This window comes from Pezoporus flaviventris, unplaced genomic scaffold (genome assembly GCF_033815535.1).
Source record: "Pezoporus flaviventris isolate CSIRO_AGI_PZ_B2104156 unplaced genomic scaffold, CSIRO_AGI_Pfla_v1 ptg000036l, whole genome shotgun sequence".
NCBI classification, from domain to species: Eukaryota; Metazoa; Chordata; class Aves; order Psittaciformes; family Psittacidae; genus Pezoporus; species Pezoporus flaviventris.
Genome location: NW_026892584.1, coordinates 26909318 through 26936054, shown reverse-complemented (window position 1 = coordinate 26936054; position 26737 = coordinate 26909318). Strand labels below are relative to the sequence as shown.

The window sequence follows — 26737 nt, the reverse complement described above, 5'->3', positions numbered from 1 at the left end:
CACCCCACTCTTGCTCACCTCAGGGGACCATAGAATCATAAAATGGTTTGGGCTGGAAGGGACCTTAAAGATCATCTAGTTCCAACCCCACTGCCATGGGCAGGGACAACTTCCACTAAACCAGGTTGCCAAAATCCCTATCCAGCCTGGCCTTACAATGTTGTCAGAACTGCCTAAAAGCTTGTAACACAATGATTGGGATTTAAACACCCCTGGATGGTTGCAGCTTTTATCAGCTTCCTCTTTTCCGTACACATTATAACAGCACTGAGCATAATTCCTGGTGACAGAATGAACAAAGTGTTTACCATAAACCTGTGTGGAGGTGATGCCTTACTCAACAGCTTTACATCGATGGAGCCTGGACTTCATGTTTGACAGAATGGGGATTTAGTTAGTTATGGTAAGAACCTAAACAGATTAATAAAGGAATGGGAGGAACCAAACTAAACAGATTTATAATCCATTGGATATGGGAGAAGATGTGAGGAGGGTCCTGGATGCACCAGTCTTATGGCCAGAAGAAAGATACCAAGTGCCAGTAGCCCAGTGTGTACTTTGTGGACTGTCCATCCACTGGAAGCCTCCTCTTTGGAGAATTACCATCACCCTGCCAAAGGCAGCAATGCTCGATGTCACGCCACCACACAGCCCAGCCCCAGCCACATTGCAAATGCTCAATTCATGCCTTGGAAAATAGTTAAATGTGGATGATACAGACATCAAGATGCCACTCACTGCACTTGGAGATCCTGTTTCAAAGGACAGGGGGTTGCCTGTCTCTTTTTAAACATAGGGGTATTTTAGAGAAAGAAAAATAATTTTTCTTTCTCTTCTTTCATTTGGATGCCTCCAATAGTGAATATTTCTGGCACCGGCTGGAGGCAGAATACGCTATAAATACAAAGCCATTAAATCACATGCAGCAGCAACCTGATCAGGGCTGCCTTTTAATTTCCTGACATGAGCTGGCCACTAACCCAATTACCCAGAATCCCCGGAGGAGCCCTCATCCTTCCCAGGAAGCACAAAGCAAAAACCTGAGCATATTGTAGGGATGTCAGCTGAGCTTTCACTGAAATCAAATACCTTTTTGAGAACACATGGTCTGGGAGCAGGGATGAGAGCAGGAGGGAAAGCGGAGAGGTTGCTGGAAACACTTTGCTCCATTGAGAGATTCTTTCACTTGAAAACAGAAATGAAACACCCTCCATTTGGTTATGTTGCCAAAAAGGAGCTCAGCTGTTGATTCATATATCTGGATTTTAGTGAAGGATGAAGGCAAAGTTACTAAGCGGAAGTAATTTGGGATTGCCAGTGCTTGGAATCCCTTGTTTAGATACTAGATTTATAGTATCTTATAGCACCCAATTTATAACATCACAGAGACAGGCCTGCCCAGGGTGAGAGACTTGTTTAATTGGGAAACATCTGTACCATCAGCCCCTGGCTACAGCTGGTAAGGGAAAAAGTTAGGCGAGTTAGGAGTTATGCCTAGCAGAGTTAGGAGTAAACATTAGGAAAGTATCACTGGCTACATCGTTTCCTACTCAGCCAGGGTCTTAAACAAGAGGAGCATGGATTTAAGAGACAGCCACTTCTGAAATCTGGAGATTACAGGCTTGCCATCTTTATAGTGGGGACCACCTCCAACATTCACACAGATGCAGGCCCTTAGGCAGCACAGAAGTTAATCAGCTTGTTGTAAGTTCCTCATAGGCAAGGTATTCCCAAAGACACCAGAGACAGGGTGGCTCTCTGCAGTCCTCAGTCCCTGTGATGTTTGGGGGGGAAGTAGGCAGACCTTATGAGTGAGCTGGGCCTGGGAAGAAGGAGAAGTGGGAGGAAGGTGATTTTATTTTGTTTTTATTTCTCAATATCCTCCTCTCCTCTCATAAATTTTTTTTTTTAAATTTGTCCACGACGATAATTCCTGAGTGATCTCCCTGACTTTACCTCAACCCACGGACTTCTTCGTAGTATTTTCTCCCCTGTCCTGCTGAGAAGGCAGTCTGAAAGTGCAACTTTGTGTGGCACTCGGCCAGACAAGGTCAACCCACCACACTGACATACAAAGAAGGACTGACATCACTGTCCTCTTCATGGTGCAGTTCTGCAAGGTGACACACAGGACTGTGACTTCAGAGAGGCAGCAGAGGTGTGGAGGGCAAGGCTGTGAGGTCATGTTTAACCAGCCGATGTCCAAAATCAAACCTCTGAGCCCATTTGCAGAAGCCGTGTGTCACCTGAAATTACATCTACCTCTAGATGACAAACAAATTGCTGTAAAACTGAAAGGCCATGGGTGGCTAGAGCGTGAATGGCAAGGCTATATTCTCCCCAAAACTGACAAGGTATATTGAGGTTTTAAAAGAGACCTGCTAAACCACTGAAATTTCTCTATCCATCATTCTTGAGAGCCAGAGAGATCTAGATCTACTTTGTAGAGCCCAGAGCTAAAGAGCTACGTTTTGGTCATTGGGAGCACAAGACAGAGAGTGCTGGGAGTAGAGGGGCTATGGGGTGGTCAGAGACAAGGATGTCCAGCTCTGCACAATGCCTCTCCTCTGCAAGTTGCAGGGCATGTTTTCCTTCACTGGTCATCCACACTGGCCAGGCATGTTTGTAGATATCATCTTCTTCATTTGGGGTCAGCAGTACCACAGGGTGCTCAGGTTTCCCTAAGTTTTGCAGAGAAGGGGCCATGCACTTCTATTGGATGAAGTTGTGAAGAAGCCTCATCTCCCACTGCCCGCAGGCTGGTGCTACAGCAAGGACAAGAGCAGCACAGCACAGATTTTCTAGGAATGTTGCCTCTTCACAGGTCATTGGGACTGGAGTCTGCTGGAATCCTGGACTCCAGATTCAGCAGCTTCCTATCTGAGCCTGCTAGTGAGGGGCTAATTAATGCTCTCTGGGGGCACACTCAAGATGGAAGGGGAAAGAGAGACACAAGCAGCCAGACAGGCCAACACTTCAGACATCTGAGCCAGCTGGGCTCCGTGGGCAGAGCTTTCTGCCTGCCACTTTCCCCAGCGAGTCTGGCCAGCTCTGCAGTGTCACGCCAGGAGAACCTGAGACAGCAAAGCTCTGATGTCCGTGCAGTTCCCTTGTTGCAATGCATTGATCAGAGCTCTCTTAAAGAAAGTGGCCTGGATATCTGAGACACCTATTGATTGCTCCACTGGCTCTCTTCCTGCCCTGATCTTCATTCACGCGGCGCTGCCTGAATAACTTGCACTTTTGTGTTAGGGGCAGTCTCCCCAGATCTTGAAGGGCTACATTCAAAGGGGCAGTCCCTACAGGGAGGAGAGAAGATGTCTGGTGACCCCTTATATGTACTCCCAGGGGGAGGGCCTGTGTCTCTTTGGCAGCAGCAACTGAGCATTTAAAGTGTAAGGCAGAAGCTTGAAGTCATGTTTTCCTGATTCTGCCATCTCTGAATAGTGGTGCCTTCTGCCTGAAGAACAGGCTTATGCCTATGCCCAGTGGGCAGGAGATTGTATGAACATCATGTATGATGACAATGACCAGGAAAACCCTTCCCCCCTTAATGAGAAGAAATCATGAAGCCCTAAATTAGGTACTAATGGAGTATTATACTCTTCTTCAGAGGAAGGACAGTTTCTTTACCCAGAAATGTCCCCACTAAGTTACCAACTCAGTGCAAAGGACAAGAAGAAACCTGTTAAGAGAAGAAGTAGTTTCTAGATCTTGCCTTTAATCACAAGACTGTTCTTCTCCAAACCTCTGGTAATCAAGGAGGCTAAAGACCCTGTCTTAGCAACCTTCTGCCACAGATGAAGCCAAGGGAAAGAGAAGTACAACACAGTAAAGCAGAAAAGGGAACTACTGAAAGGGAAAAAAAATAATCCTAGCTCAAGTATCAAGACACATCTTGTCCTAACAAGTGCTGGGGGACTCCAGAACATGCTCTCTGGGGAAACCAAGACATCAGGGATTTAAAAAACAAAATTAAACTACAAGAACTGTACAGCTGGGAACGTTCCTGCCCTGGCAAAGAAAAGGGATGGATGAGCTAATAGGATGACAGATCAGAGATGAAAAAGACCAATGAACCTTTTCTAATCCAAAATCCCTTGTCAATTCTGCATTTTTGAGGTTGTCAAACAATTATGGATTTGTTCTTTCCAGAAATTCCTGGGTCTGTGAAGACCAAAGACGGTAAACCCATTTCCCCCCCTTTTTGGATTTTGCTTTTAGAGATGTGTACTGATTGAATTAGTACTTTGTGCTTCCACCAGACTTCACATAAAGTTAACTAATCAGTCTTCACAATCCTTTTGCAAAGCAAAGCAGTATGACCCTTATTTCCTATCTTGGGAAACTGAGCAATAAAGAAAGCACAAAGGAAAAAAGATGCTTGCCCCACATTACTTCCCCACTCTGTGTTAGGATGTGGGAGTACTATTTGCAGATTGCCAGTGGAGTCTCCTCGCTGCTCTTGATATTGTCATGTGTTCCTGCATCCCATTACTATCAATAAATCTTTATACTGTATATTCCACAGCTCTAAATATTATGGGCATATTCCACAGCTCTAAATATTATGGGCATGTATTATGGATACACTAATATCAATAGCAAGCCATCCTTCCCCAGTGGCTTTAATGATGCCAAGTCAATCCCTATATGAATAACTAAATATACCTCAGCACAAAAGCACTTGTAGAGTCAAATTTCAGGTTGCCATGTATAGTATCCCATGAGGTTCAGGCACAGCATGGTGTGAGTGAACCTACATTGCTTTCCAGCCTGATTCTGGTCTGGAAGGAGTTAACTATTTTCACATAACTTGGAGTCTAAGCCACAGAACGCTTCACAAGAACCTGCTCTGGACTGTGCCAAACTCCCAAAACTGGAAGCAGAGGATGCCCTGGCCACACAGTCAAACATGCCAGTGCAGGCTTCTGTGGCTCTGCTCCCCCAGCTGCCTGCTCTGAGAAGCTCAAATGCTTGGATGCAGGGCAGCAAGGACACAGGCAGCCAGCAAGCCTGGACCCATGCTGCTGCTCTGCAGTGTGACTGGAGCCACTTAAAAGCTCAGGCTTTTCAGGTTGGTTTATGGGATTAGTATGAGCAGCCTAGAGTGCATTACCAAACTGCGCTCCCACTAATGCCAGTGTCAGTAGTGTGGACTGGCATGTGGGTAAGGGGATATATCCCCTTCATGAACTACCACATGTAGAGAAACAGGTTTCCAGTGGTCCCTATCTAGGTCCAAAAGTAGGTGCCTCCCTCCCAGCAGTGGATCATGATCCTCTGAGTCTACAATCTCTACACCTCAGGGAGAGCCAGACTACACAAACCTGCACCACCTCTGCTTGGTTACTGGGGTGCTCTAGCAGGAAGATATTTAACCACAGAAACTACACATCCATCAAAGAACAGAACAGGGTTTAACATCTAATCTACATTCTTAACAATACTGGCTGCCATCAACTTGCCTCTCAAGAAACGAGAGCACCCTAGTGCAAAGCAATACACGTTCAAGTGACACTGTACAATTTATCACCAGCTGCTATGAAGATATGACCTGGAAGCAAGCTGCAAGCTGGCATCTTGGCTCCAGCATACAGGACTTGTGCAGATCACAACCAGCTGCTGTTCCTTGTGGTTAAACTGAGGGGACTGTGCTCTGCCAGGTACAGAAATGCAGAGTTACATGCAATGCTTCTCCTTCCTTCCCCTTCCTCTCCCCTTGCTGCCTCTCTCAGAGGGACCCAAGGGAAACAAAGCTTTGTAGTCAATCTATAAGAATATGTTTAATTGCCACTGAATTCCCTGTGGTCCACCTTGAATGGACAAGGACTGGGGAGGGCAGTGGGGGGAGGAAAAGCAGCACAAGAAAGAAGCTGAACACTGGTTGGAGAGTGGAGAGTGTTGAACATATCAACAGGCTGAGCAGAGCGCAGGCTGGGTGTGCAGGGCAGGGGACACTCAGCTCTCAGACAAACCTCTGCCCATCTTCGAATAGTCTCCCAAGTGGGAATATGGGCAGATTTTTGTTGCACACTGTGCTATAGCTCTGCATTAACTCCATCCTTACTTTACAAAGCCCAGCGAAGCCAGTCATGTTCACACAAAGGGCAAAATGACCTCAACACTGCAAAATGAACTGGGGAAAAAGAAGTGAAACACCTTCCAGCCTGGGGTTCCTCTGGGAAAGTCTGGCACCACCAGTTTTTTTCAAATTTGCATGTATTAGAAGTAATATCCTATCATGAGGGTGCTGACTAGAATCCTTCTCCCTGGACTGCTCTCTTGGTCCCTGCACATCCTGACTATTTTACAAAGCCCCTAAAAACACACCTTTGGAAAGCCAGAGAGGGCAGCATGCAGTTAGCCTAAGAGATCCTGCAAGGCCTGGAGTCTCAGGTGCTATTGGGACAGAGAACAATTCTCAGTCTGACTCTGTCTTACCTTCTTTTAGCATCCCCACTTTGAGGCATTTCATGAAGCGACAGGCCTGACAGGACTTGCGCCTCCGTTTCGTGATCTCACATTCGTTCGTGGCTGGGCAGCTGTATTCAATATTCCCTGCAATCAAACACAGAGATGGTCACCCAAGAACCATGTTATCCCCAGTGATTCAGGGACAAGTTGCAGTGGCCCAGATATTCCCACCACCATCAATCTGTATACGCTGTATGTTTGCTCACTCATTTGCACACACATACTCTGAGACCACAGCTGGCTGATGATGGCTCTTAGAGAGCCCAGCACTAAGTAGAACACATTTGAAGAAAAAACAATACTGCTCTAAGTATTGGGAGAAACCTGTCCATCCAAGGGGCTGACTCCAATGCTGGGCTTTCAGATGCAATATCCCCTCCAGGTACACCATCATCCCTTGTGCTGCATCCTTTATAACCTGGCCTGTTCCCTGAAGTCCAGGGCTTAGAGTGGGAACAGTTCAGGTATTAGCAGCATTCCCTTTGTGGCCAGTCTTGCTCCATGTCTGTAGGATGGATGTTACCTGCCCTTTCTTGCCTTGCCTGGGGAAGCAGGGAACTCAGGGATGACATTTTGTCCTTTGCTTCCTCCTGCCTGCTGGCATACTACAGGTAGCAGGGAAGCAGTAGGTCTGGATTGAGAGGATGGATAACATGCCCTGTAAAATGCACAGTTTCTCTAGGCAAATCTTTCCAGTTTTACTTTATTAGTCCTTGTGCATCTGTGTCTCATCCCTCTCCAAAGAGCATCAGCATTTCTTTCCTCATTCCTTTCCACTTATGATCACTTCACAACATTGCCTCTGAGACAAAACAGGGGAAGCAGCATCACAAATTTATTTCTGGTCACATAATATTTTATCATAAGCCAAGAAAGTAACTGAAATACAGACACAAGGGTCTGACATGAGGATATAAGTGCTGGATCACAGTGTGAGGTAGCAATTATTTAGTCCTAGAAGACAACAAACAGAAATGAATGTTTACATCCTGCCATTCATTTTGGAGGTGATATTTCTGAAGAGGGCTATTCAATGTTTTCTGTGGAGCAGGACTGGAAATCTAAGCTTGTCAGTGATGCATTGACAATAACAATACATTTAAGGCAGTCTAACTACTGGGTAAATCAGGCAGCTCAGAAAAGGATTTCTAAGCTCTACAGTCAGTTCAGAAAAATGAAAAAGTTGGTTTGGAGGTTTAGAGCAAGAAATTGAGACTCAAGAGTTCAAGCAGAACTGTAGGAAGGAATGTAGGTAAGAGCCAAGAGAACACGCAGTATGGAATTGCGAATGTTCCATCCCTGGCAGTGTTCAAGGCCAGGTTGGATGGAGTCTTGGGTGAGATGGTTTATTGTGAGGTGTCCCTGCCCATGGCAGGGTGGTTGGAACTAGATGATCTTCGGGTCCTTTCCAACCCTAACTATTCTATGATTCTATGACTTTGGATATCATCAGATTAGAAGTAGAGCTCACAGTTTAGTAGCACTGGGACAGGACGTGATTTTTGTTCCTACTTCTGGAATGGATTTCTATGTTCTTGCGCAAGACCCTTCCATCCTCTAAAGACCGACAATCTGATACATACCAATCTCTGGGCGTGGTGATTAGACTATGGGGCTAACTAAGCAGTTGGAAAGCCCATTGGGAATCTGAATCAAAAGACAGAGCACAGATTCAAAAGGAAGACAGTACTCACTATGCTTGGCCCATGCTGTGTGAAATCCCAGGAGCACACAACCCCAAAGCCCAAGGTGATCCACCTGCTAGTTATAAACCTTCTACCTCTTGCCCTTGTTTTATCACAAGACTTGCAAATTTTCCCTAAAGCTTCAGCCCAGCCATCCCATTCTTCACCATTAATTATCTCCTTCCAAAATGCAGTTTGTCTGCAGGAGCAGAGTGTGCTGCACAAGTTGCTTCTATTCAGACTGTACTTCGTCATTGAGCAGCACCTGAATTTCAATAACTAGCAATGTATCAACATTCTCAGAGAGCTGGAAATTGAGATTCAGGCTTAATCTCAAGGTAATAAACAAACTCCTGCTTTAGACACACAGCTCCAGCACATTACAAGACCGATGAGTACAGAGGCCCTTACCTCATGATCAGACACTTGCTGTGCCCCACACAGGAAGGAACAGAGCAGGAACAAACCTGGGAGAACACTCCAACGCAGTCTCAATTTGGAAAATTTTACCTTAGTTTCAGTGCCCACGTTTCTCACCAAAGCCAGGACCAGATTTCTGGGAAGATGTAAGACTTCATGTTTCGTGGTCTCATGGCCAAAAATTTGCCCCCTAACAGACACTACACCAAGGGCACTGAGCCCTTACAGCAGCGGAAGGCAGTGACAGCCCCCATCTGGCAGCTCAAGCTCTATCTACCCTGCATCAAGCAGATCTCCCACTTTCCCCAAGCCTCCAGTCCATGGACCCCTTGACAAGTGAAGTACTGGAAATGGTTTACAAAACCTACCTCACAACTAAATGTGCTAGTGTCAGAGTAGGTGTAGGTACTGGTTACCATATACATACTGTTTGTACAGCTTAAAAAAAGCAGTTCTCAAAGGTACTTCTGTACTAGGATCATGACTGTTAAAGGAGCAGAGCCAGAGGAGAGCGGCAGTGGGCAAAATTCCCTTCCTGGGTGGCAAAGCAGTGGCCACCACGTTGTGCAGCATCCATGTGGTTTGCTGGTAAGCACAGCTGAAAAAACACACCCACTCACCATGCTTATTGTCTTCACACTGAACATAGGCTCATATACCCCTTCCACACACTGTGCCCACAGTATCACAGTATCACAGTATGTTAGAGATTGGAAGGGACCTCGAAAGATCAGCTAGTCCAATCCCCCTGCCGGAGCAGGAACACCTAGATAATGTTACACAGGAATGTGTCCAGGTGGGTTTTGAATGTCTCCAGGGAAGGAGACTCCACAACCTCCCTGGGCAGCCTGTTCCAGTGTTCCGTCACCCTCACTGAGAAGAAGTTTCTTCTCAAGTTTAAGTGGAACCTCTTGTGTTCCAGTTTGTACCCATTACCCCTTGTCCTATCATTGTTTGCCACTGAGTAGAGCCTGGCTCCGTCCTCGTGACACTCCCCCTTTATATATTTATAGACACTGATAAGGTCACCCCTCAGTCTCCTCTTCTCCAAACTATAGAGACCCAGCTCCCTCAGTCTTTCCTCATAAGGGAGATGCTCCACTCCCTTAATCATCTTCGTTGCCCTGCGCTGGACTCTCTCCAGCAGCTCCCTGTCCTTCTTGAACTGAGGGGCCCAGAACTGGACACAATACTCCAGATGCGGTCTCACCAGGGCAGAGTAGAGGGGAAGGAGGACCTCTCTCGACCTACTAACCACCCCCCTTCTAATACACCCCAGGATGCCATTGGCCTTCTTAGCCACAAGGGCACAGTGTTGGCTCATGGTCATCCTGTCGTCCACTAGGACCCCCAGGTCCCTCTCCCCTACACTGCTCTCTAACAGGTCGGCCCAGTCTAAAGGAAAAAAAGAAAGCACCAGTAGCTGTGTCTTACAGCCCACTTTACAGGTGCAAATGCTAGAGGTGAGACCTGCTGTACCCTCTTCATACAAAACAATGCTTCCAAAGTAAATGAGGTTTTATATTAGGCCCCACCCATAACATGCTCTGCATTTCATGGGTTGAGAGCTACAGCTGGGGGCAGTATCTGCCATTACTGCAGGAAACAGGGACATCACCAGAGAAGGCACAATCAGCATTACCCAAGCAGAACTCATCCAAGAAAAACTATCATCTCCAAACTTTAACAAAGTTCTCTGACTTTTGTGTGTGTGTGTTTGTCTCAATTTCTTTTATGCGTCCTGGGGCTGGCTGCCAGCACAGTGAGCTGCTCACAGCTCCCTGTAATTTCTGTAAGTGCCCTGTGATAAAGTGATGAGATTAACTCATCGAAATTCCAGCAGCCTCCCAGTGGCTGGCGGTCACACCACCAGCCCAGCTGCCAGTGCAGGGTGCTCCAAGAGAGCTTCCTCTTCACTGCAGCAGCTTGGGCTGCTGCAAGACCCTGCAGAAAAGCATCAACACACAAAGATGCACACGGACAAGTCTGTATGCAAGTATAAAATTCAAGTCAAGGCTCTGTGTGTCATGAACCGTAGATTACGTGACCCAGAAGGGCAGAAAACAGGATAATCTAATAGACAAGGCCTTAGTTTGAAGTGTTGCTTATTAGAAGAGAAATCCTCAACTTAGTCAATATTTGATGTGAAAATCTGCTAGGACCTGACTGATTCCACAGAATAAGATTTACCAAAAAAAGATGGCTTCAATAAATCAAGTGGTAGGTGACCAAATCAGGGTTTGGAGTTGTTCCAAGCCTTCGTATGTAGCCTTGCAGGGCAAATCACTTCCTCTCTGTGTCCTAGTTTGTTCATCTGCAAAACAAAACAAGCACCAAACCTGCCTTCTGGGGAGATTGTAAGTCTTGATTCATTAGTGTTTAACTGTACTTTAAACCCTTTAGATGAAAGACGCTAAGAAACAGCCAAGGACTATTAAAGTGACATCATATTTTTACCCTATTTTCTGTAAAATTAGACCTCTGACCATTAAACAATTTGGAACATATTTTCCAGTGCACAAATAGTGAGAGCACCTGAAAGCTGCATCCCAGAGCCTGGTCATTGAGAGACCCCATAGCCACTATACCTCTCTGGAAAGAAGAAGATGCCTCCCTGAGCTTGGGGAGGCAGTAAAGTCCCACCCAGCTCCTGCTTAAGTTATGGACAGGACTTCTCTGAGAAGTTGAGCTCAGAATTAATAAAGCACTGAGAGTACAAGCTGCTCCCTGTTTATTGATCGCGCCTTTCTACAAGGAAACACAGGGAAGATTATAAACAAGTAGCCAATCAAGTTTTTAAAGCTAAAGCATTTTCAGCTTCTGTTTTCTGAAGAAAACTCATCTCTCCTCTTTTTCTGGTTTATTCTTCATTGTTTTGCACCATTCTTTCCCTCTACTCTTCTTTTCTTGCTTACTCTCTCCTGCTTTGCACTGCTGCACACAGAATTCTCATCCCTTCCTTTGGGTGACTCAAACAGAGGGCCAGATGACTGCATGCAGCTTTTCCTGAATTTCAGGGGAAAACCCAGACTCAGATATATCTGCTATTAAGTTCCAAATTCCATTCATTCAAGTCATATCTTTCACCCCAGTGATATGACACAGCATGCTGTGGTTGCAACAAGTGGCATGGTGCCATTCTCTGCTGCGCCCCCCCCCCCCCCCAGCCAGAGGGCTGAGAGCAGGAATTCCCAGGGAAATCCATCTCATAGGCACCTCCGCTCATGCATGTGTTTCCTTTTATTCCAATTTTTGTAACAATTATTACACTGCCCTCACAGCTTTGAAGGGTTTTGTTTGGAATTTGATTGGTTGGTTTGTTTTACAATAATTGCTTGCAATATTCCATAGTCTTGGGAAGATCCCACCAGACAGTCAGTGTAATGCCTCCATGGAACAGCTCTTCTGCTTGACTTGGACAGCCTACAGGAGAAAGCAACCTTATTTTTAATCAGCCGCTAGCTGTGATGACACTGTCATTTCAGTACCCACAAGCTTTTGTCCTGAATCCTTTTTATCTCTATTTCTGAAGGTAAACAGATCATTTGGGTGTCTCAGTGAAAAGGGACCTGAAAACTGTAAAAAGGCCCTTGGTGAGTGCAGTGCCAGATCAGCAGTTACTCTGCCCTCAGCAGCACCAGTCTGACCTCCTGTACCAGAATAGGGAACACTGATAATATGCATGGAGTGGATTCTCTATTACCTTCCACTTAAACTTCCACTTTAACAGGCATCAGAGCCTGAGTCCTGGAGTGAGAGGTACTTTGTGAAAATCAGAGGAAAATCTCTCCAATGATCTGCATGAGGTAAGGGGGGGGGGGGGGGGGGGGGAGTAGGGGTGGTATTTTTTAAGTTACAGTTTTCAAAGAAAAGGATTCAGACATTGAACCTGTAAATCTGTATTTAGGCACTTGAATAAGTGACCTGATTTTCAGTAGGGCTGTCCTATGCTTCCAGGTGCCTGAGTATATACACACATCAGCAGAAGCTCCCATTTTTGGAAAGGAGAATAATAAGAATCAACTTCCCCCCAGTAACTTCCCCCCATCCCCCCCCCAAAAAAAAACAACCCCAAACCCAACTACCTACCACAAAACACAATCAAAGAAAAAATCCCAACAAAAACCAAAACCAAAACCCTTCTCACCCTAGTACACATGTTTATCACTTGCAGGAAAATGAGACTTTGGAAAAGCAGGTGAGATAAGCCCCAGTACATGGATTAACCAAAATTTTACTTCATGCAGCTTATATAGTAAGTAAAAAAGAAACGTGAGGAGCAAGACTTCAGGACCCTTGACACTATGAGAGGAAAAGGGGGTAGCTATAGGTGTAACACCAGCACTGTTTGCCTATTCAGGGTGGCACACCTAGCTTGAGCTCCACAAAAGAGGACTTAGACATTTCAAACAACCTCACTGAAATCCGCCTCCAGTTTGCAAGAGGATGAAGGAGATGGGTCCTGAGGCTCTCTATCTACTGGCAGCAAGTTTGCCTGTGGGGTTTCTGACACAGAAATATTTTACCAAAGTTCCTCAGAAAACATCCTTCTGCATGGAGTTCTCTGTACAGATGCACTGAGGCAAAAAGAAAACACAAGGCTAACAGAGTTGAGCTGCACTGGAGATGGTTTTCTGAATCCAAATGCTAGAGCTGTGAACAGTAAGCAGCATTCAGGCATTAGACCGAGGGAATGCTGCACGGTACCTGGTTAAGCTTCAAAAGTTTTTTGAAAGCTCAGAACACCTCCTGGACTTTTGCTGTGAACTCCCACCTGAAAAGTAGCAGGCACATTTCTGAGAAGGACAGAAGGACAGAACAGTGCCTGCCTGCCATGGCTGCTAGGGATACAAAAACCCTCCCTTCTGTATTTCACAGGCACTTTGCTGATCCTGTGGATGGTAATCCTCTTCTGCTCAGGAAAATGCTCAGACTCTCTTAACTGTTCCTCCCTTCCCAGGTACAACTCTAACCACCATAATAATTACCAGGAAGTCCTAGAAGACAACAGGTTTTGTTACAAGCCTGTTATAAATCCCTACAAGTCTTCTGAGCCATACTGTCCGTATTTGAAGCCCCTTACTGATGTAAGGGCACACCAGCACAGCAGTTGTGTTGCTGTACTCATTGAGTTGGAAGCTTTCAAGATTCAAGCAGGGAAATCACAGATGCAGGCATTTCGCCTGATACACATCCTGCCTATTCAGAAGATAATGGTAAATATGTCTCTTCTTTCTGACTCTCCAATCACCAGTTCTCTCCAATATCACTCCGTGCAAGTTCTGTTGCATCACATTACGGGTAAGTTCCAAGAACAAACAAAGATCAGGGAGAGAAACCTTAATTCTTTATTTTGCTGAGCTTTAAGCTTTTATTTTATATTAATGGGTCATTTTAGAAATAGCCTTAATTTTCACCATTTGAATATGAAAAATAGATGAAGGGTAGTCACAAATATGTTGAATAATAAAGGACTCTTATGGTTACATAGAACTGTTACTAGTTAATATTCAGAATAGGCAAAACCAGTTGTAACAACTAATGAACTAAAGATAACAGCAATATATTTGATTGATACAAAATGCTTTATATATTGAACAAACTAGTAAAAGCAGGAATAGAGTTAGATTAGAACTTGTATCCAGTAGGAAATCCAGCATTTGCCTTTGTCCTAAATTTGGATAAATGGATTAGTTAGGATTTCCATGGGATATAATTCAGAAAGCTTTAATTCAGAACGATCCAAAGTATGTTATCTTTTATGTAACAGACCCATTCCATTCAGCTAATATAAAATTATTGGTTTCAAGTCATAGCATGGTTTGGCTTGGAAGGAATCTTAAAGATCATCTGGTTCCAACCACTTTGCCATGGGCAGGGACACCGTCCACCACACCAGGTTGCTCAAAGCCTCATTCAACCTGACCTTAAACACCTCCAGGGATGGGGCATCCACAACTTCTCTGGGCAACCTGATCCAGTATCTCACCACCTTCACAGTAAAGAATATTTTCCTAATATCTAATCTAAATCTAGACTCTTTCAGTTTAAAGCCATTCCCCCTTTCCTTGTCTCTACATGCTCTTGTAAAAAGTCCCTCTCCAGATTTCAATAGGCCCCCTTTAGGTGCTCAAAGGCTGCTCTAAGGTCTCTCCAGACCCACCCTTCCCCAGGCTGAACAAGCCCAACTCCCTCAGCCTGTCTTCGTAGGAGAGGTGGTCCAGGCTCTCTTAAGCACTAAAAGCAGCACACTTCAACATGCACAAAACTCAGATTCTCTCCTGCCTTAGCTAGATTGCACCTTTGAAAATATTCACACTAAGTCAGGTGATGCTCATGGCACGTATTTTTATGGGGGACAATGCTGCAGACTGCCACTAGAATATAACAGGACCCAGAGCACAGTTCCCACAAAGCAATGCGACGATGCAGGAAGAGGATTCAATTTTTGTCAGACAGCCTAGCTTCATAGTAGGTCAGAATTTATGACTCTCACTCAAAGCACGTGAAGTTCAGCCCTGAATATGGGCTGAATACATGTTCATGTAACATGTTCAGAGAGAAAGGCCTGCAGCCCAATGGCATGTGCTATCATCTCATCTCAGGTTTTCAACTTTCCATCTCAAGCATTGCCAGTGCTGCAAAGTGGAAATGGCACACAAGCTTCCAGGTCTTGATCCTTCTCTTGGGCTACGTAACATAACAGGAGAGAGGTCACAAGTATGACCTCCCCAAAACCTGTGGGACAGGTTAGGATGTGCTGTGTGATCCTAGCTTACTTCAGCAAAACCAAACATTTCAATTCAGCTTGAAGTGAATCAACAGCTTGAATTTTCCTCACTTCTTTTTTATTCCAAAAATCTTTTTTTTTTTTTTTTTTTTTTGGGGGGGGGGGAGGGGGGTGGAATGTGACACAGTACAAATTCTGCTTTCCTTTGGAAAAATGTTGCAAATGAAAAACTCCCCCACAGCAACAGTAGTGACCTCAGAGATAACCAGCCATGCCCATGGTGGCTTTCAACCTATCTCCTCCCTCATCACTTGCAAGGCACCAGCTCTCATGCTGTCCAGGACAGCCTGGCCTCACCTGGCTAAGGGGGAAAGTGAGTAGCAGAGCTGTCAGGCTCAAAAAAGATCTGCAGCTTGGATGTCCGTTCTTCCTACTGCTGTAGCAGCAGCAGGAGCGGAGAGGCTACTGCAGGATCCTCCTGCCTCAAGAGATGCAGGTTTTACCTGGGTCAATGCAGCTAAAAAAACAACGGGCAGACTGGGTCATTTGTACTAGGGGAGGAGGGTACTTGAAGAGGAGATTTAGTGCAAAGATCTGCTTCATGATCAGCGTTAGCTAGATAGGGCTGTGGTAGTGTCGTCATCCAGGACAGATTTAGACCCATTTTCTAGCAGCATACACACCTATTACTTAATAAACTTACCAAATATAGGGCCAGCAGATTAAGTACTCTTATAATAGTCACTGTTTTTTCAGCTTTCGTAGGCACAGAGAAGTGAAGTGGCTGGTCAAAGACCACAAAAGCCTGATGAATTTACCTACTGCATCTCCTGAGCATCTGGGAAATCCTGGAGTCATAGCTCCATCCCTGTGCTCAAACCATTAAATCAACACCATTCCCAGGCACCAGAATCACATCAAGTCTTTTGATACTCGCAGGGGATACAATCGTGTAACATACACATCTACATGCTTTCTGCACACCCTACATCAATGGTAGTCAGCCTGGATGAAGATTTTCCTACTTCTTCAGTTAGATACTTAACATGTGTACTGAATATAATACAGTTGCAGGATGAACACCTTAAGGAAATGCTTCTGCCACTCTCTCTTTTATGTGATCCTTAAACCCTTTTTCCCTGCATACCCAGGGCTGCGCTTGGATATTGCACGCACTTCAGCAGAACCCTGGGAATGGTGCATTTTCTTGAATCAACCAAACTCTGCAGCCCTGTTTGCTGCCTGCTCCACTGGGCTCAGCCTTCAGCTCCATTGCTGAAATTTCTTACCCTTGGGCACTGCACACTCGTCTCTCCCACTCCTGGGAATAAAAGCATTTCTGGTACCTCAGTTGCCAGCCAAAGCTGATGACAAGGTGAGAGAAATCTCCACTTACTCCTTTCCCCCATCTGTTACATGTTAGGAGGCAATCAATTAGGGAACCACAGGGAGAATATAGCTGTGCTGGGGAGACGGGGTTGTAGAGAAGTGCTCTCCCTTCTTGGGATCAAGTCAGGTGATGTTATCACCCATGCTCATACTTGTTTCAGGCAGTGCTGCCCTGCATTATTTTCTTTTGAATTTCTCTGAAAACTCTTCAAAAGTTCCCAGGTCTTTTTTTACCTCTCTAGGTTAGGCCTCTCTTCTGCTCTGCCACAGAGGTGCTCCAGTATCGATCCCACAAGGGGTTAGTTTTTCAGTCTCTTCCTGTATAAGCAGCTCCTAGGGCTTTGCTTCAGAGTACTACTCTGTCTCTCCTTTAGCACCTGAATGTGCCAAAACGAAACACTGGGAATGGGTCCAAGCAGTGGAGGAGGGACAGAGTCAGTGCTGACAGTCAGAAGTGCAAGTAAAAGTTCACATTCAACCACAGGAGATTCAGCAATGACAGATCACAGAAACCCTGCCAGGGTACAACAGGCCAATGCCCTAGAGATGACCATGCTTTCCACACAGCATAATGAAAGAAGAAGAGTCAGTGGGGCAACACAAAGTGATTATTCCCACAGCTGGACAACAATGAGGAGAGACATTTAGAATCTATGAAATTAAGCTAGAAATAGTGAATTCTGCAGAGACCTGGGCTGAACTGCACCCTATACTACTCTGTCCACTCCAGAGTTGAATATCCCAAGTGACAGAGAGTAGTCAGGCCCACTCAATGAACAAAAAATGAATGCTCTCCCCACATGTGCCTTTCTTTCATCTCACAGGAGGCAAGCAAGTGTTGCCATGGTGGATTTATCCCAGCCAACTGCCAAGTACACACAAAGCTGCTTGCTCACTGGACATCTGTACAGTAAACCCATCGTGGGTGGGTAAACTCAATGCATTTTCCACTGGAAGGTGAAAACTTTTCCCAGTTAAAGACTGTAGGAAGGAAAGGCTTTGCTCACACAGGGCCCGCTTATGTAAGTACACCCAAGCATCTATAGATATTGGAGCTTGCCTGGAGGGACTCCTTCTTTTGGCTTTACTGTAACTGTGTGAGTGCTCATCTGCAGCACACCTATGCAGTCAGGACACAGTCATACGCCTCACATGTGAACTGTACATGTAGGTGCAATGCACTGCAATTCATCTACACACACATGCACCAAGGTTTTCAAAACCACCCGAGGAATTCCTCATCCTTAGTAAGACTGACAAAACCTGGGTATCTCTATCTCCTTCAGTATCTAATTTTTTTATGTTTAAATAACTTGCATCTTAATGAAAAGGGCTGTTGCAACTAACCAAGGAGGAACACAGGACTGACTCTCATACAAGTGCCTGTCCAGTCTTGTGGTGAGGTCTATATGGAGTCCACGGCCACACATTAAGACTGGCAGGACAGAGTGAGAAACTTTCTATTCCTGCAATGCTGGAGCTTTCACTTCAAGGTGCAGACATCTATGACAAGAAGCCACCTCTAGGCAGGAGCACATACTCTTCAAATGGGCCTCAAAAAAAACATCTTTAGAGTGCAAAGCATTTCCCTTCCAGGCCTCACTCCACTAGCAGCCACATTATCAGGGTATCAGTGCCACTAGACCAGACACCCAGATCTGGTAGCCAGTCAGGCTATGCTAGGCAAAGGTTCCTACCATGACAAAACCTAACTTCAGGTCCACGTTGATTTGGAAGGACCAGAGCTGAGCAGGAGGAAAGAGGGAGCATACAAAAGGATGGAGTTTCAGGTCCATTACATGCACCCTCTCCTTCCCCTTTTTATATGACATGGAAATATCACAGTCTCAGCAACGTCTGGGGCTGCCTCCCTTTTTGCTATGAAACAGACCTATCAGTTTCCCTCCCTTCCCACCATACCTTGAATAGTCCTTTTGAAGAAGGCTTTGCATGCCTCACAGGAAGCCACACCGTAGTGGTACCCAGAAGCAATGTCCCCGCACACCAGGCACAGCCGCTTGGGGATTGCATTGAGCATGTACTCGCACTTGGTGGGCGAGTCCTCCATGATGGCGCTGGCGCAGTCATCGTAACGCTTGCGGCAGGACCCACCGCCAATCCCTGTGCCATTGAACATGGGTGGTGAGTCTAGGCCATTGGGGTGGCCACCCATGGCGATGCCGTAGCCACCGCTAGCATCGGAGGAGCCACTTGGACTGTGGTGGCTGATGGCGTCGATGCCAGAAGATGGGCTGGAGGGCTCGGTCTTGATGAAGGACCCACAGCTGGAGGAGAGGTGCCGCTCCTCCGTCGCCATTCTGCCAAGCAGCCTGCAGGGAGAGAGCAAAGGCACTCAGAGACCTCCTGGCCAAACCCAGCTCCAGGTTGGTCAAAAGAGATCTCTCCTTTTCCCACCTCAGTCCAGCTCCCGTTGGCTCAGGCTGTTCAACCCCACCCTGGTTCTTCTCCTTCAGGAGTATCAGTACAACTCAGTAAAAACAGCATTCCTATTACCCACAAATTCACAGTAGAATAAAGACAAGGCTATTCATGTAGACCATGATTTCAGGCTGTTCAAAGGCTGCAGTGCTGCGAAGGGGCATCAGTGCTGATGAGGCACAATCTACCCAGAGCACAATCTAACCCTGGGACAGCAGAAAGAAATGAGCCTGTCTGTGGTAGACCTAGTGAAAAAGATGTTTGTTTAGTTCAGAATGTGCTGCCCTGGCTCTAAGCAAAGAGTTCAAAAGCAGACCCTGCAGAAAGGACTTGCTCAGATTGGATTTTCTTTAGTAATACAGAAGTAGTTGATTAATTTTCATGCTGGATTTCCCCTTCCCTCTCCCCTCCCCCTTCACTATCACCACTAAAAGAGGAGCTTAGAAACTGATGGAAAATCATCTAATCAAAAGTTTCATGCAGCTTAATCTTAAATCTTTATCTTTCTTCTATTTACTAGTATAGGGCTTTTGCATGGAGATGCTTCTCTCATATTCCCATTTCTTAAAAGAGAGGTTTATGTTCTTAAGTATACAGAAAGGACTGCATCTTTACCAGATTTGAGACTCTTACTTAGAATCACAGAATGGTTAGGGTTGGAAAGGACCTTCAGATCATGTAGTTCCAAACCATCTGTCAGGGGCAGGGATGCTTCACACTACATCATGTAGTCCAAGGCTCTGTCCAGCCTAGCCTTGAACACTGCCGGGGATGGAGCATTTACCACTTCTTTGGGCAACCTGCTCCAGTGGCTCACCACCTTCACAGTAAAGAACTTACTTTAGTTAAAAAAATAAAGTTAAATAAAGAATAATAATAATAAAAAAGTTTAATAAAACTACTTATTTTAGTGAGATAGTCTTACTCTTTACATAAATGTTCAGTCTTTTTTTCAGAACACAGCTATTTTTATGACATCTTATGGCAATGAGTTCCAGGGATTACTTTTGTGGTGTATAAACAAACAAAAAAAACCCCCACTTTTATATGCCTATACTGTATTTGCAGCCTTTCAGGCTCCCTGAACATCTCCTGGCACTCGTCAGGAAATGTACTTCTGCCATGTTCTCCTCATTCAGCTCTTTGCTATCTATATAATTGTTCTTCACGCAGAAGTTTTTGCAGACCTCTTGTCTGCTTCATCATCTATCTCTGAACTTCCTCTTGTCTGGCTATTTCTGTTCAGTCCAGAGCAGAGTTCAATGAGCCAGCTCCTCAGCAGCATGAAACTGGCACTGCTCCATCACTTCTCCAGCTGAAGGTCTGGACAGTGGTCACACCATCAATTACTTACTGAATTTACCATATTTTCAATGTTATTTTCAACCTATTATATAACTCCTTACACTGTTTCCTTTTTTTTTTGTTTTGTCTTTAAATTGAAATCTAAATTGTTACCATTTCTTCAACAGAGAATATCAGCAAGTTGCTTATTGCAATCCCCAGATCTGTTTCTGTGTTGCTGCAGTTAATTTAGAATCCATTAAGACGTATGAAAGATCAAATTAATGCCTTCTGATGTGCAATGTTTTCCAATAGGCAACAGCGCATTTTATCTACCACTGTGCTGTCCATGCATCCAGCTTTATTAGGATCCTCTGGAGTTTTCCAGTCTTTCCTGATAATTTGATGTCACCTGCAGTCTCATTGTTCATCCACATCCCAGATCATTAACACATGGATCAAACACCACAACACTGATCTTTGTGGGTGATTCATGTTAACCTTTATGATGCTGAAAATTGACTTCTCTTTCTTTTCTGGGTAGGGTATGCCTACCTTTCCTTTTCTGTCTCAGACACTTTTTAATTGATAATAGTATTAACCTGAGAGGTTAAATTTTCCCTTAAGCAAGATAGTTTTTCAAAGGCTTTTAAGAAAACCTAAATACATTCATTTTCCTGATGACATGTCCAAAGAATTCTGACTGACTGGAGATGCTTGAATTTTCTTCTTGGAAGCTCTGCTGGTTTAAAGTTACCATACCACAGTCATGTGGGTAACTTCTATTTCAGTTTCAGCCTATTTACCTGGTGTTTGTGGCAACTCCTTCTGCCAAAAGGTCAAACCTGTCAGGAGACAGGACAAAACATTCTGTGATACAGCAAGGCTGGAGTGCACGTGTATATATATATATATATCACATCTCTGTGTCTGTTGATATGAATGTGGATGTTTGATATGCAGCAACTTCACAGTCCTGCATCCTTATGATTTCATTTGACCCACGTATCTCCTAATTTTCCCTTCTCTGTTTCATCCTCGATGTTTGACTTCATCTCCTACCTCTGGAATCGATCAGCTAAGTTTGTTATTTGGCAAGACTCTTGACCTTGAGAGTATGGGCAGGCATCTCACGTTCCTCAGCTGTTTTGTGTGGTGTTACTTGAGAGGAATCCAGAAGCTGGTTCCTCTCAGAGACAGTGTGATGAGCTGATGAATGCCCATACTTTGCTCAGAGGGTCATACTGGACTAGAGGCCATGGAGCAGTTACAGGAATAATTGCTGCAGGTGCATTCATCTTTAATCCTACAGGGCACCTAGACAGATTGCAGATCTCTTGGTGTAATGCCAACTGACTGTGTGGATGAAGATGAAGTTTTGCTAGTTGAGACCAGATCTTAGCATCTCATAGTAAAGCTGCTGTGCTGGCCAGATGCTGGGACTTTTCCCTACCTGAGAAGTACATTTGTAGTAAAAATCTGAAGATCATTGGGCGCAATAACATGAACTGGGCACAAAATGGAAGGCAAAACCACCATAAAACACTGTTCTGCACTGTGGAACTCCACATTAAAAGGAGTTGGAATGCTAAAGGCAGACAGAGGACACCACTATGATAAAGGCATGACAAGGAGGTGAGCTGTACTATCAGATTCAGTCAGCAGAGTTCAAATCCCAGTTTCTGTCTCCTAAAAAGCCCAGAATTCCCAGAGAACCTCAAGAGGACCCACTAAGGTACTTCCCCTCCATAAAAAAAAAATAAAGAGGGGAGATCAGTCTCCTAGGACCAAGGCACTTCTCAACTCAAAACCTCAATTAAGGAGCCTTCCTCCCCAAGGAAGGCAAACAGTGACAGTGACTGTCTGATTGCAAATCAAGGATAGCAACAAACCCCCTACACCCTCACAGCTGAGGATGCTCCTGTTCCCTTCCAGGAGACGGTAATACACAGTGAGTTCTGGTTAGATGTGAACATGAGCTTTAGAGGCAAAAGTCCTAAACACCAAGACAGATCAAAGAGCATAGCTAAGGTGACTCCAGCCATTTCAGTCCTTGAATTACTCTTTTCTGGTCTCTGGTGCAATTTGCATAGTTGATTATTGCTGGGCAATACACACTGAGTTAAGCCTCACTAGCTCTGACTTTCTGCAAGTCTCATGGAGATCCTGTGGTGATTTTTAAACAGGTTCAAGAGTGTCCCCTGGCAATGAAATACAACATCTTGAACTTCAAGAACAGCTAAATGTTTCTTGCAAAGAGTTCAAAGTGATGAACAGCCATTTTGCTCATCTCTAGTTACCTTAATAGGAATGTAAAAGGAGAGAGACTTGATCCAACTCTCCTCCATGCTGGCACAGGAAACTCCGTTACTATTTCGGTGCCTGTGTAACAGGCTTAGAAGTTCTAAATGTTTCGTTCTTTTCACCTTTCCTCATCATAGGTCATTCCCTCTAATCCCTTTAGCATCTTTGTGGCCCTTCTCTGGACTTCTTCCAACTTGCCTGGGTCTCTCTTGCAGCAAGGTGCCCTGAATCACACAGTGCAATGCCACAGCAGTACAGGGAAGAGTCACTCTAGAAAGCACACAGCCAGGCAGACGTATGGACCAACTAAGCAGTAGCTTTGCCAGACATCAGGCTGCACTTCAGCTCACACCATTTGATAGCCACTGTCTCATTGGGACCTCTCTGAATATAAGCTGCTTTTGCTACCATATTCTACACAACATGAAATTTGGAGATTCTCCTTGTTCCAAAGTAGATCCAGTATCATCTTTAAATCACACACTGCCAATTGTCACTTGTTTTACCAAAGCCTGTTGATAATACTAATCTATTCATCCTAGCTCTTCTTTTTTCTACTTTGTTTTTTTTTCTTCTATCTTTCAGTCCTGTCAACTGTAAAGTTGAGAACTTTGCATTTTCCTCCAGGTTGCTAATGAATATTTAAAGTCAAAACACTGCCCTTTTGGACACCACCTTTGCAGAAGGATAAAGAATGTCTCTAACCCTTCTGTTTACACCCTGTCAGCTAATCCATGATTCATTTCACAGGATTTGTATCAAAACCAATTTGATCTAATTTCCCTAATCAGATCTTGCACAGCTTTGTGTCAAAAGCCCATGCACTGTCCAGAGACAGTCTATCCATTGCATTCCTTTTATCCACTAATTATCTAATTGTATCAAGAGAGGTTATTGTCTGCTGTACTCCTGTTTCATAAACCCACTGCTGCTTATCACTAACAATGTTGTTAGCCTTTATGTGCCTGTAACAGCCCTCAGACAGGCATGCTCCAACCTCAGTGATTCTGGATGTAAATACTCAGGTTTAGACCAAGTCAAGATTGCACTTAAGGTTTTTATCCATTAGTGTTATCGCCCTCAGGCAGTGATGGTAGGTTAACGTTACAAGTTCCACCAATTCTTCTCCAGCCTTTCATCTTTTGCCATTTCTCTGTAATGCCTGGACTGCTTACGAGTTTGATGCTCTCTCGAGAACAGCAGCAAAACTAAGAGAAGGAAAGACTGCCAGATGGACAGGACCAGAAAGGGACATTAGCGTTATAAAATCAAGGCAGTAAATATTGCCCCAAATTTTTTTATTTTTCAGCTTCAAGGATTACAAGTTAGGGATCAGTGCAGCTAAGGCTAATTTACTGCACATCATTTGAGGTTATTTTTGCCAGGAACGGTCATTTGTAGCTATGCTCACCTCTTTACTGACCCACTTCTGGGTATGCCAACCATAGGAATTCAGTACTCTTTATCTACAGGTCTTCACCTGACTCAAGAGAAATATGGTCCACCACTTACACGTGCTTAGCAAGATAGCCAGAACAATATCCAACTTTGTAACTGAAGGCAACTTTTCCCCACAAGAAGAATTCTCTATTGGCTAAAGGGATCCATAATTCAGTAACTTAATACCATCTGAGCATCTAAGTGCAAAACCAAATATGTGACCCTGTACCTTCTCCAGACAGCGCTACCTATTCCAAACTGGATCAAGGGCAGTTTAGAGGCAACACTGCTGAGCTTCTCCAGTGGCTGATCCTCATCATGTGATCTTCAATAGGAAAGGCAAGGACAGCTCAGTACAATACTCCAGTTTCTGGAAGGAAGGTAAGAAATGGGCACCGGAAGTTCTGCCATGTAGGCTACCCAGTCCCTTCACCAGTATTTTCTGATAAAATCACAAACTCACCAACGCAACTTGAGGGAGGTTTCCACAGTAAGACTAAAGTTGTCATTAAAAGGAATGCTGAAATATAGCTATAGGACTAGTATCAGCTGAGGGAAGGGGAGAAAGAGAGAACACTCAGGCCTTCCTCAGGCAAAACCTTCTCTATTCTGGGCACAAGTTGAAATATAAAACATCAGAAATGGGATTTTTTTTGGTGTTCTCACAGCTGGATATGGATTCCAGGCAAAATAAAACCGTTATTTTTTTAAAGTCCTTTCAGATTTACCATAAAATTGAAAACCCCTGCAGGTGAGATGCTTGTACAGTTTTGTAACTTCCAGGTGCCCTATGGCTGTGCTTGTGGAACTGCAATTTAGTCCTAAAGTCCAAGAAGAAGGAGTCCTCACAGCAGACTCAAATTTTACTGACAAAACCTGAGAAGACTACCAGCATAAACCTGCTCACTTCAGACCCCATCTTGTGACAAAAGTACACTTTGGATTGCACAGACGTTTTTAAACCAACCATGCAAGACAAAAGAAGCTTTGATCTGCAGAAACACCAATGATTTAAACAGAGATAAAACATCCAACCTCTTCTTTGCTACAGGCTTATTTTTGCTATCAGTATTTGTTAGCCCAGATGATACAAACCTGCACTGCATGTGTAAATGAGATGTACGTATCATGCCATGATGCTATTTGGGCATTGCATCCTTTGTGGGCCACTTAAGAGAGCTTTGCAACTCACAGCTGACGAGCAATGTAGATCAGCTTCTCAAACACTGCCTGCAACTCCAGTAACAAGCCAAATTTTGTCAGGCAGGGTTTTTTTTTAGATGCAGAAGACAGAAATAAATGTTTTCCAAGTGACAGGCTAGACGTGACAGCTGTAACAGCAGCCACAGTAATTTTAGGTCACATATGCAAAGAGATAATGTCATGGAGCTGAGGTGCGCACGCCTGCTGGCTGACCCGCTCTTACCATGGACAGCTCCCACATAGCCTCATCCCTGCCTCTCTGCTTCGAGGACACCCACCATATACCGAGGGAGGCATGGGGTCAGCACCACACTGGTTTCTCCTGCTTTTCTGATTCAAATGGACTTCAAGCGAGAGAGACATCATCTAGAGGTTTCTCATCTTTACTGATAGCTCTTCTCCATACAACAGTCTGAGAAGAATGGGATCTACCAATGTGCCACCTTATCCCTGTACAGCAGATAACTAGGGATAACTCAGCCATACTATCCACAGTCCAGGAAGCTTTTCTGGGATTATTCCATCATACAGGAACATACCCTATTCCCAGGAGAAACTTGCACAAATACTACATGCTTGTCTTTGGAACAAACATAAACCATAGCTTAGCAAAAGGCTGATGAGCTTGCTCTCTAATTTGGAGTGGGAAGCATTGTGTGACTTCTGCTCCATAGCACGAATACCAACTTGTAGTTCACAAACCTGGACTGCCAGGTGGTAACAAGGTCCACCTGTCAGTATGTCATTCTAAAAGAGCTACAACATCCCAATTCCAATTACAATGATTTTCTGTTGGGTTTGGTTTTGCTGGACACCTGGACCTGGCTTATTTTGTAAAAAGGAATCACACTTGGCCTACTTTCATCTTTGTTCTGAAGAGAGATCTACGTATTTTTTATTTGCTTTATAATTTGATGGTGAGCCAGGGGAAGAACTTTTGAGTCATGAGGCTGAAGAAGCTAAACTGAAAATACGTAAACAAGCCATCAAAGTCTCACAGCTCCCCAGCTGTGAGAGCCTATCTAGAGACCTGTCTCCAGAGGTCAGTTCCCTGGTATTCCTGAAAAGAACTGGGTTATATGAAATCTACTGAAGTGTCATTAGATAAAACCAGTTCTGCCTTGTAGACTGAAGGAACATATTCCTTGCACAGCAGGAAAGATGGAGACCCAAGTAGGTTCTTCTGCAAGCTAAGGAGTTAGAGAGAGCAAGAGCTCATATTCTGGCTCTCACACAAAAAGTATTTGCTTCTCTAATGCCCAGGAGATATTTTATCTCTTTGACCCATTGCATAACCAGAGCCCAGTTACGTACCATAGATCTTCCCTAGCCGAAGTTAGCTCATGCTGATGAAAGCTGCCACAAC

At 44.6% G+C, this 26737-nt stretch overlaps 1 protein-coding gene across 7 annotated transcripts in view; it reads right to left on the bottom strand.

The window, feature by feature from the left end:
- ESRRB (estrogen related receptor beta) overlaps positions 1 to 26737 on the bottom strand; it is a 137231-nt gene that overhangs the window by 21387 nt on the left and 89107 nt on the right. For all 7 annotated transcript variants that reach the window (XM_061463652.1, XM_061463648.1, XM_061463651.1 and 4 more), the window contains 2 exons: positions 18622 to 19031; positions 6445 to 6561 (listed from right to left, as the gene is read on the bottom strand). In XM_061463652.1, the coding sequence (XP_061319636.1) occupies positions 6445 to 6561; positions 18622 to 19031 (527 nt within the window). The remainder of the gene's footprint in view (positions 1 to 6444; positions 6562 to 18621; positions 19032 to 26737) is intronic.